This window comes from Dasypus novemcinctus, chromosome 10 (genome assembly GCF_030445035.2).
Source record: "Dasypus novemcinctus isolate mDasNov1 chromosome 10, mDasNov1.1.hap2, whole genome shotgun sequence".
NCBI lineage: Eukaryota > Metazoa > Chordata > Mammalia > Cingulata > Dasypodidae > Dasypus > Dasypus novemcinctus.
The window spans coordinates 85,785,281-85,801,916 of NC_080682.1; the positions used below are offsets into that span (position 1 = coordinate 85,785,281).

The window sequence follows — 16,636 nt, forward strand, 5'->3', positions numbered from 1 at the left end:
TTCACTTATGCAATAAATATTTATTGAAGGCCTCCTAAGTACCCAACATTGTAGCAGCTGGGAAGAATGCAATGAAAAAAATTAAGCCCCTGCCCTTGTGGAAGTTAGATTCTAGTGGGGGGTAGACAGACAATAAACATGCCAAGTAAAGTCAAGTAGTGATAAGTGTTATAAAGAAAATAAAGAGGGGAAACGGACTTGGCCCAGTGGTTAGGGCGTCCGTCTACCACATGGGAGGTCCGCGGTTCAAACCCCGGGCCTCTTTGACCCATGTGGAGCTGGCCCATGCGCAGTGCTGATGCGTGCAAGGAGTGCCCTGCCACGCAGGGGTGTCCCCTGCGTAGGGGAGCCCCACGGCGCAAGGAGTGCACCCGTAAGGAGAGCCGCCCAACGCGAAAGAAAGTGCAGCCTGCCCAGGAACAGCGCCCACACGTGCGGCCTGCCCAGGAACGGCGCCGCCCACACTTCCCGTGCATGTGGCTGACGACAACAGAAGCAGACAAAGAAACAAGACGCAGCAAACAGACACAGAGAACAGACAACCGGGGGGGGGGGGGGGGGGGGAATTAAATATATAAATCTTTAAAAAAAAAGAAAGAAGAGGTAAGGGGTAGAGTGTGTGTTGGGGGGGCAGGGTGGGAGTCACTATTTTAGACAAAGTGAGCCTATCACTGCAGTCATGAATCTAGTCCACTCCCAGGTAAGTGGCTCCTTAAAACAAGCCTGGCAAGCTCCTTACTAGTCCAGCAATCATCTGACATTTCATCTCATGCTAGGCTGACCAAAGCTCCAAGTTGTGAATGCCATCTCACAATTTCTAGTCCAGGCGCAGCCTAGTGATTATAGAATATGGAACTGCCTGTGCACTTCAACGGGGCATTGAGGACCAGAACTGTGGTTTAACAACTGATTTACTGTGTGGTGTTTGATACACCTTTGGAGTGTAGATCTTTTGGTTTAGATCTTTTCCTTTCCTCTGCCTGTTCTAATGACTAATGACTGGATGGGAGGACTTTTACTGAGGTCATTTCAAGCTATCAGCAGAGCTCTGCACCACATCTCCATACACATTCATTCATTCAGTGCTTGTTATGATCTAGGCACCATGGTAGGCTGGACATACATTGCCAAGCCAGGGGAGAAAAGGAGTTGAAAGAATGATGAGGGGAAAAAATCATCCCAAAATATAATCTTGTGTATTGTTCCCCCACAGGTAGTTCCGGGAGCCCATGCCCACCTTACTTGGACCATTCTCTGATCCCAAATTCTATCCTAGCACTGAAGGATAACTTTGAGGCACAATTTGGAGGTTTCTACCTTTTTCCTACATGGTACAAAAGGGAGGAATACTACCCCACCTCAAACCTGAGCCTTAGTGCTGATCTTGCCTTATTACACACTTTGAGGTTGAAAAAAAAGAAGGAACAATTGTTGAGCAGGAAATGTCCCAGGGAGGACAGAACCCAGCAATATATGACATGGCAGAGCAAGGCAGCAAGTGTGAGCTTGGGGGTGAATCTTGGCCAGGCCTGCTGTGCTCGGCCCTATGCAGCCTTATGGGTAACTCACCATGCATGACCACAGATTGGTCATCATAACACAGTGCCAGTGTGGCTGTGTTTATATAATGCCTGGTCATCGGTATAAAACTAACTGTGTAGTAAGATGACAATGATGGCAAAGTAAAATTATGCCTGGAATCTAGATGTTAGATCCAGGTGACTTAGCTTGAGAAAGTTAACGTTTAGCAGCTATATCAGGTGTTTCCAGTGATGTGGATGCCAGTATAAGAGGCTTGATAAGGCCTCTCAGGGCTTCCCAGGAGGAAGAGGGGTGATTCAAGCAATCTCACACACCTAGCACCCCCCTCCCAATATTCTTAATGGGCTTTTCTGAGAATGCATTCTCCACTTATCACAGCAAAAGGTAACTTCTTTAAGATTTATGTATCATAATGCTCATTTTCTCCAAGCCTCCCATTATGTTCTCTTTAATATCTGGATTTGTATTCCAGCTCAGCCACTTACCAGTGGCTCAACTTCATTAACTTTTCTACCTTGGTTTCCTCATATGGTAAATAAAGATGATAGTACCTATCAAATTGCTCTGAATGAGTATTAAATGAATTTATAACATGGAAAAAATTTTGGAACACTGCCAAGCATGTAGTAAGGGCACAATAAATGTTAACTATAATCATTATCACCTTCCAATTCTTGAGACTTGAAAAGTTAAATCCAAGATACATTCTTTAAAAGGGTACACACTCTGCTGGCTTCTCCCATTTCACCAAAACAGAAAAGTTAAAACCTGAACAAAAGGAAAAGGCTGCAATGTCTGATTTGGGTTCTCACATAAGACCTTCTGAAAATCCCCTATCCTCCTGAGCTGGGAAGGTAAGCATGCTCTTCCAGTCTCTAACACGAGTTCTCTCAGGTCAGGAACAGTGCCTATATGTACACGAATATACACACACAGAGGCTGCCAATACTTCATCTTTTCTTATTTCCAATCTTCAGTCCCTAACACAAGAAGACGGTAATACATCTCCCTGCAGAGTCCAGAATCACACATTCTCTCTCAACTTAGATGTTTCCAGCATGGGAAAGTCCACTTCTGACTCCAGGAAAGCAGTGTTCAGGGCTGTAAGCACATAAGGTCAATGAGCAGGCTCATTTTAGCAGGATATAAACTCATGGCCCAAAAGATACTGAAGAATTTTCACCAGCCCACACCGTCAGTGGGACAAAGTCCCTGTTTGAGCCATGAGGGCACAGATCTGGCCAAGGTGGGTGTGATCACTGGGCAGCATGTGCTTGGGAGAGAACAGAACTCAAAGTCAAATGTGCTAATGGAGTATGGAAAGCCTGAGAAGAGAGAATTTCATCTTTTTAAAAAATTATGAATGGCAGAGGGAAAAGTCAGTAATTACACAGAAGAGAAATCAGAAAATACCTTTGCTGGATGATCAAAATTGGCATCTCCAATAAAGGACAGATGGACAGTGTGTGCTTCCAGATGTGATACCCTGAGGAGGATATGACATCACCTATACAGTACTCAGGCCAAGAATGCATAACTTCAAACTAAATAAAAGGAAGCATCAAACACAAAATGAGGAATCCTCTATTCAAAAAAAAAAGGGGAGGGTGAAAAAAAATAAATTGTACATCAATGAAATTAAAAACGTTTGTGCCTGAAAGGACACCATAAAGAAAGTGAAAAGACACTAATGCAAAATGTTAAATATGTGGGTGGGTGTATGAGAACTCTGCATTTTCTGCATTAAATTTCTGTAAACCTACAACTTCTCTAATAAGAAAAAGTGAAAAGACAACCCACTGAATGAGAGAAAACTTTTTCAAATCATATATCTGATGAGGGACTTACATCTAGAATATAAAAAGATCTCTTAAACTCAATAATAAAAAGACAAATATTAAAATGGGCAAAGGATCTGAATAGATATTTCTCCAAACAATATATACAAATGGCCAATAATCATGTGAAAAAGATATCACTAGCCACCAGAAAAATGCAAATAAAAACCGTAATGATACCATTTCATACCCACTAGGATATGACTATTAATAAAAAAAAGATCATAGTAAGTGCTGGTGAGGTGGAAAATTTGGAGCTCTCATGCATTGCTGGTGGAAGTGCAAAATTATGCAGATGCTTTGGAAAACAGTATGACAGTACCTCAAAAGATTAAACATAGTTATCATATGACCTAGCAATCCCACTCCTTGGTATGTACCCAAGAGAAATGAAAACATAGGTCCACGCAAAAAAATTATACATGAAAGTTCATGGCAGCATTAGTCATAATAGCCAAAAGTGGAAACAACCCAAATGTCCATCAAATGATGAATAAACAAAAAATGGTATATCTATACAGAGGAGTATCATTCAGCAATATAAAGGAATGAAGTACTGACACCTGCTACATCATGGATAAACCTTGAAAACATGCTAAATGAAAGAAGCCTGTCACAAAAGACCATATATTACATAATACCATTTATATGAAATATCCAGAATAGGCAAATCCATAGAAACAGAAAGTAGATCTGGGATTACCTAGGCTTAGGGGATTTTGAGGAAATTGGGAGTGACTGCTAATAGGTATGGGTTTCTTTTGGGAGTGATGAAAAATTTTTAAATTGTAGTAATGGTTGTACAACTCTGTGACCATATTAAAAACCAATGAACTGTATACTTTAAATAGATGAATTGTATGTATGTGAATTGCATCTCAAAAAAAAACCCCACAGTTATTAAAAGGGGTGCTATATTTGTCACAAAGGCCAATGTCATAAAATACAAAGAGAGCTGCAGAAATATTCCAGATGATAGGAGACGAAAGAGAACCAACAATCAACTGTAATACCTAACTCTGGCCTGGATCCTGTCCTGGAGGAATATGCAATAAAGGGCATTACTGAGTCAACTGACAAAATTAGAACCTGAATAGTAGTTCAGAGAAAAGTATTTTATCAACCAGAATTTATGAAGTTCATATCTGCACTGAAGTTAGGTAACAGAAAAATCCCCATTCTTAGGAAATACACCTTGAAGTATCTAGGGGTAAAGAGTTATGATGAATATAATTTTCTCTCATATGGTTCAAAAAAAAAATGTGTGTATGTGTTTGAAGGGGAAAAAAGTGATAAAGCAAATGTGGTAAAATGTTAATAATAGGTTAATTTGACTAAAGGATATACTGGTGTTCTTTGTACTATTTTTATTTTTACAACCTTTTGTAAGTTTGAAGTTGCTTCCAAATAAAAGTTTAAAAATAATCCCAATGACTTTTCTCTCTGGGCAATGGAGAGCTGCATGAAAACAGGTCAGAATGAATGCTACAGATGTCTTGAGTGTGTGTGGGTATGCGTGTATCTGTACACCAGGGAGTATACACATGCTCCATAGTGCACTTCCCTCTCTGCTACCATTTACTCCTATGTCCTGTGGCCTGCCCAGCAAGGACTACTAACCTCTCACCTTCACACGCAAGCAGAATGCTTGGTTACTTTGGGGGAAGGAAGTGGAGTCCTGGTGCTCTGAGGCAGACAGTGGTTAAGAGGCATGAGCTGTCCTGTAGATTTCTTCCGTACTGGCTGCACAGGCAGGCCTAGGCTTTTCTATGTTCTGAGAAGCTTGCCATCTTTGGAGGTCTGATTTCCAGGCTGAAGAATTCTCTGTCACTGACGTTATGAGAGCCACTCTTTCTCCAGGTTCTCTATCTATGTTGGGGAGCAGAAGGAAGAGGAACAGGGTTCATATTTCTTGAGGGCCTACTTCGTGCCATGTTCTGGGGTTTACGTATGTTATCTTATTTAAATGACACAGAACCCTGCCAGATGAATAAACTGAGGCTGAGAGAACTTCAGTAACTTGGCCAAGGTCCCACAACAAATAAGGGGGCATAGCTGGGATTCAAAGCCAAAAGCCTAGACTCCCCTGCTTCCACCAGACACTCTTGCTTCAGATAATGAGATTTGTCCCTCTTTCTCTTCTCTTTTGCTGTCTAATTTGAGGCCACAGCTTGACATTATCCCAGGAAATGAAACAAAATCACTGTTGACAAGAATGGACCCAAAAGACCCAGCCAACTTTGGAAAACACCAACGAGGCTGCCATCAGCCCTGTTTTTTTTGAGGCCATGATGATGTTGGGAATCACTCTGAAAGAAGAGGACAGAAATATCTCGTCTTCTCTTTAACCTGCCAAAGTTGACATAGTCTTCAGAATGGGCACCAAGTTGTTGGCACTGCGTAGCCCACGATCCTGGCATGCACATGGCACCTGCAGTGGAAAGCTGTTTGGCAAATCTTCCTGCCAGAGGGAAATCAGGATGGTGGTGAGAGTGCTAGAGGAAGAAAGAGACTCTGCAGCTGCAAGAGTGGGAGGGTAGGTGAAGGAGGGCCCTAGCAGTGGCCATTTTTCTAACCAGGATATACCCAATGGTCAAGTCAGAGGCAAAAATACACATGGGTGGGAAGACAAGGAGGAAATAAAGTTCCTTGGCTGTCTCCCCTTCCTTCTCTGTTCTTCTCCTTTACTCTTCTGGTCTTCCAGTTCCAGGACTCCTCCTGTATCCCATTCTCAAAGACATTCCTGTTAGCTGAAGACCCAAAGGAGAGCTGCTGGGAGAATAGGTTATAAGATTAGAGGTGCAGAGAGCCATCAAACAGAAAGAACCCGCCTATGGTGGCATCAGCTCAGAGGAAAGCACAGCTGAGACACAGTCATGATGTTAGTGGAGCCCTTGGATCCAGCCATGCCTGAGCCCCTGCACTTTTTAATTAAAGGGGTAAAAAAGTTTGCCTTTTTTGCTTATGAAATTTTCAACTGGGTTTTGGTCACTTATAATAACAACATGAATAAAATTCCAACTGAAACAGCACTGACTTGTCTAGTATATTTTTTCAAGAATGGTGCCTCTATAACAGCCAGGGTAGAAGGCAGAGAACTTTACAGTGGAGCTACTTGACATGGTAAATCCAGAATTGGAGGGGCCCAGGGAAAGGAAGAGATCTGGCCCTGGCCCTTCCTCAGGAGGCCTCGGCTCTGGGAAGGGGGTAAAATGCTCAGGTCTGGTTTAAGTGACCTAGAACTCAGATTGGGAGTGAGAATAGGCCAAGGCAATCCCAAGTAATGATGGTAGCTAGCTTCTGCTGAGCCCTTATTACATGCCAGACAATGTGCTATGCATATTATTTCATTTATCCTCACTGCAGCCCTGAGAGGTATATATGTAATCAGCACCATTTCCTAGATGACAAACAGGGGTTCAGAGTGGTGAAGTAACTTACTAGTCACATAGCTAGTAAGTGGCAAAGCAGGGATTCCAACCTAGCACATTAGACTCCAAAACCTCTGCTTTTAACAACTATATTGTAGGAGTAGATATGGCTCAAGCAGTTAAACACCTGCTTCCCACATGGGAGGTTCTGGGTTCAAACCCCAGCCCCAGTACCTCAAAACACACACAAAAAACTATATTGTACTTTCTCCAAGATGGGTCAACAGGGCAGTTGGCTATATGGACAATTAACAATAATCTTTTTTGTTGGTATGGTATGGTCCTAAATAAATTGTATATACAATTTTACTTAATCCTTACAAGATCCATTTTACAGATAGGGAAACTGAGGCTCAGAGGTAGGAAGTAACTTGCTTAAAATCATTTGGGCAAACTGGTGACCCTTCTGAAGTTGAGCAGGCCAGTCTGCAGTCTGTAGGAACTTGTGGTGTCTGTGCAGAGGCCAGGAGCTGGCCTCACCACATTGAGCCATGTTTAAGGGCAGTGAGAGTACTAGTCTTGCCCACAAAGGTCTCTGACAGGTGAGGGCCCCATTCTGTGTTTGTTGCCACAGATCCAATTGCAGAACACAAATTCTACTATGGCAAAGAGCTCTGCATTCACAAAAAGATTCCCAGCTCTAGCCAATGTCCCAGTTACTTTTCAGCAACTCTTGATATGGCCAAATTCCAGCCCAACCAGAGAGATTCAGCCTCCTGGTGTTTCCAGGAGGAATCTAGCTATGAAAGGAGTCCCTGTCTTCTGCCCGGGCCATCCTCAGCTAAAAAGGCTGCAGGACTGAGCTGAGCTGTCTTAAAGGTGGGGATTCCAACTCCTCCCCCAAGAGCTTCTTCCTGCCTGGCTTCCTCCCTGAGGAAAGGAGCTGCCCCTGCCCAAGTCCCAGAGGCCCTCACTTGTTGAGCCTACCCCGATGCTTTGTTGAGCTCAGAGGCGCCTGTCCTAAAGAGACAAGACAGGGCTGTCTCTCACTGTTCCCTGGGTGACCCGTGCCTGGAGGAGTGACCAGGCAGGGATCCAGGCAACAGGACAGAAGAGACCAGGGCAGCACTGTTGTTCACTGCTAGAAGTGTGCCAGGGGACTGGGAGATGGGCTGCACACGCCACCCCATTCCCTGCTCTCCCACCAGGAGAGCTTGCCTCAGTGTGTGTGTTGGGGGGGGGGGGGGGGCGCTGGCAGGGACAGGAGTCCAGTCCTGGATCTTCCTTGAAGCTAGGTGAGTAGTAGCCTTCTGGATGCTTTCCCACAGGCAGTCTGCACTCTCTGAATCTGGAGCACATGTTGAATGCAGGAATAGAGGGATAAAAGCAGGTTCAGATGAAACCCAGCCCTTCCAGGCCTAGGAAGTTCAGCACAGGTTCTGGGGGCACACAGTTGTGGGCTTAAATCCCAGCTCTATCACTTGCTTTTCTTGAACACTTTAACCTCTTGCCATACTTATACAAGTATTTATTAAGCTTTCTACATGCTAGGGATTCAATGTGAAGGGGAAAAAAGGGGGACTCATTCATTTTCCTGTAGTGTAGTGGGGAGACAAATATTAACCAAAACAAACAAAAACAGGTGAGATATCCAGAAGCTAGAGGTATAATATATAATTAGGGAGACTTCACCCACTCCCAGAGGTCAGAGAAGGTTTTCCTAAGGAAATGATAATAGAGCTGAGATCTGAAAGAAGCAGAGGAGTTTACTTAAGAGGGTGTGAGTGGGCATTCCATGCAGAGAGACAGGATGTTTAAAGGTAGGCAGCATGGCTTCTCTAAAAACTGAAAGAAGGCACATAAGGCTGAAGTCCAGAGTAGAGAAGCAAGTGGGGGCAGACCATGCAAAAATGTGGGTCTTTAGCTTAAAAGCAATAGGAAACTTTTTGAGGTAATCCAAGCAGGAAGGTAGGATGATCACATGTATTGGAAAAAATTACTCTGGCAGCCTGTGAACAATAGATTGGAAGAGAAGGTGCCTTCGGGAGACCAGTTAAGAGTCAAATACTTGCCTGTAAAATGGAGATAACAATAACACTATCTCATAAGCTGTTGCCAGGATTCAATGAGATAATGCATATTCAGTATTTATTCCGTACCTAGCACATTGTAAAGGCTCATTAAGTGTCGTTATTGATACCTTTATGGTGGTTCTCTTCAGAGTGCCAGTCTTTCTGCTACAAGGTTGCTTCCGTGAGATGGAGTACGAGAGGGTGGAGAGAGGGTGGCGGTGGTGGTAGTGTTTCCCAGGGTGGAAACGAGGTTTTTATCAAGTCACATCGTCGAGGCCAGAACCCAGGCTGCCTGAAGGCGTTATTAGATTGGCCTGAAAGTATGAAGGATTTACGCAGAAAAACGAGTTTAAATTGCTCCCGGAAGGATGCTAGAGCGACGGGAAAGCTGATGCTTTCCTGCCAGGTGAACAGGCGTAGGGCCCACACTCGCGGCAGTCGGCGGAGGCTGGGACCCTCGCCACTCCCCAGCCCCGGGCAGACCCGCGGGCCTCCGCCAGGCGGTGCTTCCCCCGCTCGGAAGTGCTGGTGCCCGGCCGCGGGCAGGGGTGCCAAGAAGAGGGAGGGTCTCCCGAGAGCGGGTTCCAGCCCATCACGTGGCCCGGTGGGTGGGGTCCGACCTGAAGTTGGGGAAATCCTGGACTCTGCCAACCTCGGAGTGCCTTTCCGCGGGAGCCTGCGGAGCCGGGCGGCGGCGCGGACGGCGGCGCTCGGGGCATGGCCCAGCTGTCGCTGATCCCAGGGTCTGCCACCGCGTGGAGAGGTGGGCGGGCCCGAGGCGGCGGCGGGGGCGGGAGCGGCTGCTCGGGCGCCGGGCCGCATCCCATCCCCGTCCAGAGGCTATGGGGCACCCCGGGAGGGCGGCGGTCGGGTGAAGCGGCCGCGGCAGACCCTTCGTGCGACGTGTCAGTCCAGCCCACGCCACCCCCTCCTCGCGCGTCTTGTCGGGGCGGGGTGGCCTGGGGCGCCGCTGGGCGGGCGACGCGCGCCCGGCCCCGCCCCCAGCGCGCGCACCAGCCGGTCCCCGTGACGTCACGCTCGGCTATAAAAGCCGCGGCGCGCGGCTCCCGCGGCTCTAGAGAAGCGCGAGGCTGAGGGCTGCGGGACCCTGGGGGGGTGACCCGGACAGTGGGCGGCGGGCGCCTCAGCGATGTTTTACTCAGGGCTCCTCACCGAGGGCGGCCGCAAGGAGACAGACATGCGGGAGGCGGCGTCGCTGCGGCAGCAGCGCCGAATGAAGCAGGCTGTGCAGTTCATCCACAAGGACTCGGCGGACCTGCTGCCCCTGGACGGCCTCAAGAAGCTGGGCTCGTCCAAGGACACGGTGAGCCCCGCGGCCGCCTCAGGTCCCCGAGCGCGGCGTCGCCCGCTCTCTCCCCGGCCTTCCCAGCTGTCGCCTTCGCGCTACCCTGTCTCCCCCGGGCCCGCCCGTTGCCACTTTCACTGAGTCACCGGCCCCGCCGCTGTCCGCCGCCTCGCCGTGGTCTGTCACGGATTCTTCACCATTCAAATCCCCCCGCTTCAGTTTCTCTCAGGATTCCGCCTTAGCTTGTCTAGCTCGCGCTCTCTCCTCTGCCTCCTCCCTTCGTTTTTCTCATCTTTCGAGTGCAAGAGACCCTGCCCTGCCTTTTTGCTCTCTGGTCTCCTTTCCTTAGCGTCATTCTTCATACTGAATTTGGTTGCTTGGGGCTTAAGCCTCGCACCGAGGGAAGTTCCCGCTGCCTCAGAGGCTGCTTGGCAGCTCCTAGGAGTCAGACAGAGGTGACTCCTAACGGATCTGAGGAGAGAACCAAATGGCAAGAGGGGTTTCTTGGCAGTTACCGTATCCAGATGACTTTTGTTGAATCCATTTTCTCCCTATGAAAAATCTGCTTCCCAAATTGATTTAGGGCTTTAATTATCTTTGACCTTCCATCCCGAGTGGGAGAGAAAAAAAGTTCGAACATGAAGGCTTCCTGAATTCCAAATATCTCTACATTATCTTCATCTCTTCCTCCTTCATCTCTCCCCAGGGAGTGGGCAGAGAGGGAAGCCGGGCCGCTCCACCTCACTGACCAGCTAACCTGCCGGGCAGGGGTTGGCGCAGTCCTTTTTCTAGCAGGGTTGTTCCAGAGAAATTCTTTGCATTAAGCGGGAAAAACCCCAGGACTGGAGGTCTAGGGTTCAAAGACCATGCCGCCTTCTGTCTTTAAGATGGGGATGGATGGTATGAAGAACTGTATCTGCCTCTCATCCCTCAGTCACTGTAGTGGGCAAGGCCAAATTTATGTTTAGCTTTATAGGTTTTTTAAAATCTGTTTTCTTGTAGTTTGCTTTCCTTGAATTTCATGATCACATTATGCATCTGGGCAGTAATTTAAGAAGCATTAATTAAACATCTTTTAGAGATGAAGTACGTGCTCTCCATTTTTTTAATGATTTTTGTTTGTTTTGAGTTTTTGAAATGTTTAATTCGGAAAGGGGGGAGGGAGGGATTGTCAGCCCTTGTTCACTGGAATTGCCATTTCCAGGCCCAGGATGACTATGGAAGGTAGAACTTCTGTCTAAATTTCCCTTTATTTTTTTTTCCAACAGCTTTAATGACACATAAATACCAATATCAGATTTGTCTTCCCCACATTGTAATAGAGAGTTGTTTTTAGTTATTTATATGCAAGGTATGGCTACCTCCGTTACCTTGCTCTGTTTTTAAAAGTTATTTTTCCTACCCAAGGCACATGATAGTCAATCTGACTCATGCTAATGTAGAGTGATAAGTGATGGAAATGTATTCCTACAAAAAATATAACACTCTATCTTCCTGTCTTTCACTTTAAAGCAGCCTAGATTCATTTAGAAAATCAGTTCCAAGTTTTAGTCTTCTTTCCTTCTGATCAAAATGATAATAGTTCTTGGAAACCTCAGGAACCAATAAAGAGGGATTTATTCAGAAAAGAATAAAAATGTGGACGTTTTTTCTTCCCTTCATGCTGAATTTAAGATATGATTGACACTTGATTATCCTGGGCTGTCAAGGAGTTCCCTAGCCTAAGGATCTGCTTTTTCTCCAACCTTCTATCTAGGATCCCTACACGTACTTCATCTTATGGTGAGAAGAATTCCATCCACTTTTCTATCTCTTTTTTTTTTTTTTTTATTGTGATAACATATAGCATTTGCTTTTCTGCCTCCAGTCTGCCTCAGCTGAGCCACCCAGGAGCTGATAGCATACAGCATAGGCAGTAGGGTGCAAGGAGGAAGCATCCTCGAGAAGCAAGGTGTTAGCATGAATGGTTACATCCGGTTGCAGTTCACTGTGAAACCTTTGTGAAACCTTGAACCATGGTTCACACTTTCGCTCACTTTTTGTCAGAAAGATGATATCCCTCTCTCACTGTTCTCATACTTTTAATGTGCAAGTAATTGCACAGAAGAGCCAGAACAGGTCACAGAATCCAAGACAAATTGAGATATGGGCAGTAGAGCTAGTATCACCCAGTGAGTGTTGGGGTGAGGCAGCATGCTTAAATTTTCTTGAAACTGATGTTGTTCTCTTGGTACATTCTTATAAATGACTTTAGAAGTACATATTCTTACCACTTTACTTTATAGATACATCCTGTAGGCTAGACCAGTGCCAACTCAATTTTTCCTCACTGGAAGTGAAATTTGGAAGATGCCAAAGTTAATTAAATAGTTCTTGCTTGAAGTGGTTTATAGACCCAATTCAGTAAAAGGGGATCAATGAAAGGGAGGGGATGATATCAGGGGGAATGGGGAAAATAATACATTAGTTTTAATTGACTCTGGGGTTTGTGCCAGTGTGAAGATTGTGGGTTGGTTTTCCTCATACTCATGACCTATGTTCATATTGTGCTGCTAGGTTGTCTGAATTATCTATCTCTTACCATGCTGTTTCTGTTTGAAACCAGCCTGCCAATCCTTTTTGGATTGGCAAAGGGCATCCATGGGCAATCAAAGGTGGTCCTGTTCTCTTGGCCCCAGTAAAGTACCTTTGCCCTATTCCTATTTGTGTGGATTTGGCTGCCACAAAGTTTACTCTGGAAAGTTAATCTTATTTCTTATATCTGGCTCCCTTATTTTGTTTATCCTTCCATTTATGCTGTTTATTCTGTATTAGATTAAGACTTAAAACCAGAGATTTGAACAAGTAATATTAATTTTATTATTTTTAAGGAACTTGAAGCTGGAGAAAATAATCTGTTTCTTAGAATTTTTTCTATTGTAATTTATTTTGTTTTAGGTACCATGTTCATAAATGTTCTTCTCATTGTGCTAAGGACTTTTTAAAAAAATTTTAAAAGCAATCATGTAACATGAATTTATGCTGCTTTACTGTATGATGACAATATTGATCTGTATGCATCAGGCTATATCTTTACCTGTCCAGCAGTAGAGAGTTTTATTTTCCTATGTATGATTGATTCTATTTATAACCAAGTGCAGTGGCAAAGCTGACTAGAATTAAGAATGGAGGATCCTGGAACAGCAAAGTTAACTGAGCATGAAATGACTAGTCCTATACTCTGAGTATCTGATCTACCTGATCATAATCTTAATCAATTAGGGCAGCCCTGGGTGGTCCCCTATAGATTACATCCATAATGCGATAAAGTCTTGGACTGGAGAACTTTGAAGCTTTAGAAGACATCATGGAATGCCAGTAAAAGTCTAGGCTCTAATCCAAACTGAAGATTTCCAGAGCCATAATTGCATCCTAATTATAGCAAATATTATTTGAATACCTGCTATGTTCAGGACACTCTACTAGGTTATAGAACCATAAAGATGAAGGTAGCAAAGTTTCTCTCTACAGGAAGTTTATGGGTTAAGGAAAGGGCAAAACAGATTAAATATTTAAAAATATATATTGGGCACCTACTACATGTCAGGCAATGATCTGGGTATTGGAAATACAATGAATTAAAATAGAATTTGGGAGCCAATGTGGCTCAGTGATTGAGTGGCAGCTTCCCACATACAAGGTCCATTGTTCAATCCCTGGCCCTGGTACTTAAAAACAAAACAAAACAGAATTTGTGCCCTCATGGAATTTTCATTCTTGTGGGAGGATGAGGTGGAAAATAAAAATAAGTAAATATATAAACAAATCAGATAGTAATCAGTGCTATGGAGAAAATAAATCAGGGTAAGGGAATAGGGTGGGCAGTGACCAGGATGAGGTGTGGTGGAGTCTTGCTTTTTTAATAAGTTGGTCAAGGAGGGCCCCTCTGATAAGATGATTTTTGAGGAGATACTGAATAAAATAAGGGAAGTATCTCAGAGAAGAATGTTCTAGGCATATGGAAGAGCAAGTATAAAGGCCTGAGGTAGCTATATACTTGACATGTTTGAAAAGCTGTAAGGTAAGGCCAGTGTGACTACAGCACAGTGAGCAAGGGGAAGGGGTGATAGGAAGTAACATCAAAAAGGTATCAAGTGAAAAGCAAGACTACTTAGAGCCTTATAGGCCATTATATAGATATTTGGATTTTAATGTAAGATGGAAAATCAATGGAAGATTTTAAGCAGAGGAGTAACATGATATGACAATATACAAAGATTACTCAGGCTACTGTATGGATTATGCTGTAGAGGGGCAAGAGAAGAAACAAGGAGACTGATTAGAAGGGTATTATACAGTAATCCAGGTGAGAGATTATGGTGGTTTAGAGCAGTATGATAGCAGTGAAGGTGACAGGAAAAGATCAGGTTCTAGATGTATTTTGATGACAGAGCTGGTAAATTTAGTTGATAGGTTGGATTAAGGATCTAAAATAAAGAGTAATCAAGAATGACCTCAAGATTTTGAACCTAGCATTTGCAAGAAGAGAGCTATCATTTACTGAACTAGATAAGACACAGGAGAATGATGGGGGATTGGGAGTGAGAACCAATAGTTGGATTTTTTAACAATTTATGATGCCTATTAGTTATTCAAGTGTAGATATTTAATAGATAATTCCATGAGAAGATAAATAGCACACTACCAAGCAGCCTGTGCTAGCTGCCAAGATGTTGCAGTTAATAAATGCTAGAGGAGTTCAGTAGAAGAGGTAATTACTGTGGCCTGGTTTGACTATAGATATTGAGATCAACATCTAATCACAGCTTCATCATTCTTTGTTGAGATAGCTGACCTCGAGGTAGTATGGAGAGGAGGCTACCTCTAGAGTGTGCCCTTTAGAACCTAAGAGTAGGAAAAACTTTATAGGTTATCTTGTCTAATCTACCACCCCCACCACTATGTATAAATCCTTTCAAAAAGGCAGCCTGCTGTGGGAAGCTGAGAAACAATCTCAGAGTAATCCACAAAGCAGATAACAATCAGGAGTAAGGTTGCTCTCTTTTAAATAATGTGCCTGATGGGTCATTAGGCAAAGGCAAAGAAACAGCACACAGAAGACCTGGGACAATGTGACAGCTTAACCTTAGGTAAGTTCCCATATGTGTTTTAGCAACTGCAAAATCAAAGACAATCCGTGTCCCATGGGGTAGAATGGGCCACATGTTTTATATTCAGCTAGTAAGCAAAGAGGAGAAGACACTGATACTAGCATCCTTTTAGATTTCCAAGGCCAGAGAGACATATATCCTAGGCTTGAAGTGAGAATCAGTCAGGAAGCCATGTTTATCAACAGACTGTGTATGAGGGCTAAAATGGAAAAGGATGATTTCAGGTACTTCTGAATGATATCCAGCTTCAATTATAGGCTATTTGTGAGAATTTAATATATATATGTACATATATGTACTAAGATTTGAGTGCTTATTCTATTCCTGATACTATGTTAAATTATTAATATGGATCATCTCATTTAATTCTCACAAAAGCACTGTAAGGTACTTACTAACCTGAACTCAGTTCTGTCTGACTCCAAAGTATATGCTTTTAACACTACTTTAAGTCAGGGGTTGGAAAACTTTTTCTGCAAAGGATTAGGTAGTAAACATTTTTGGAGACTCTTCGAAACTTGCAAAGCTGAAAATATTTACTCTCTGATCTTTTACAGAAAATTTTTATAATATTCAAATGTCCAGTTTTCAACAACGTGAAAAAAAAAAACAGAACAAAACTTCAAAGCATGCAAAAAACTGTGGCTCATTCAAAGGAAAAAAATATATGGATAGAAACCATCCCTGAGGAAGCCCAGAACCTGATCTTACTAGACAAAGACCTTAAATTAGTTTCTTTTAGTTTCCGGGCTGCTAAAACAAATACTAGGCAATGGGTTGGATTAAACAATAGGAATTTATTGACTCACAGTTTGGAGGGTAGGCAAAGTCCAAATCAAGGCATTATCAAGGCAGTGTTTTCTCCCAAAAGACTGTGGCATTCTGTGGCTGGCTGATGGCTGGCTGATGGCAATTCTTGGCCCTTGGTTTTTCTGTCACATGGCAATGCATATGGCAGCCTCTCCTGGCTTCTTCTTTATTTTCTGACTCCATTAACTTTCAGCTTCTGGCTGCTCCCTATGGCTTTCTGTGTGTGTGTGTGTGTGTCTGTTTGAATATATCTCATTGGAGAAAGGACAATTATAATTATCCTGTCTGAGAAACAAAGAAAAAATAATGAAGAAATGTGAACAGAGCCTAAGAGGCCTGTGGGACACCATCAGGAGATCTATATATATATTACAGGAGTCCCAGAAGGAGAAAAGAGGGAGGGATAAAGTAGCACAAAGAATATTTGATGAAATAATAGTTAAAAACTTACTAAATTTGATGAAAGACATGAATCTACATGTCTTGTTTGCCACAAGGCTGCCAATGCAAAGTACCAGAAATGGCTTGGCTTTTATAATGGGAATTT

At 43.8% G+C, this 16,636-nt stretch overlaps 1 protein-coding gene and 1 long non-coding RNA gene across 3 annotated transcripts in view; one reads left to right on the top strand and one right to left on the bottom strand.

Annotated features, from left to right (window-relative positions):
* Positions 1–9,769, bottom strand: LOC139439871 (uncharacterized). Of its 2 annotated transcripts, none has more exons than XR_011649943.1 (2): positions 8,952–9,769; positions 1–6,149 (listed from the first exon to the last, which is right to left on the bottom strand). It is a non-coding gene; the product is annotated as an uncharacterized lncRNA (long non-coding RNA). The 2 variants fall into 2 exon arrangements; XR_011649944.1 differs by having other exon boundaries at positions 1–5,249; positions 8,952–9,691.
* Positions 9,607–16,636, top strand: part of NRIP3 (nuclear receptor interacting protein 3) — a 24,586-nt gene continuing 17,556 nt past the window's right edge. The window contains exon 1 of the mRNA XM_004470259.4: positions 9,607–10,147. Within this exon, the coding sequence (XP_004470316.1) occupies positions 9,974–10,147 (174 nt within the window). The 5' untranslated portion in view covers positions 9,607–9,973. The remainder of the gene's footprint in view (positions 10,148–16,636) is intronic.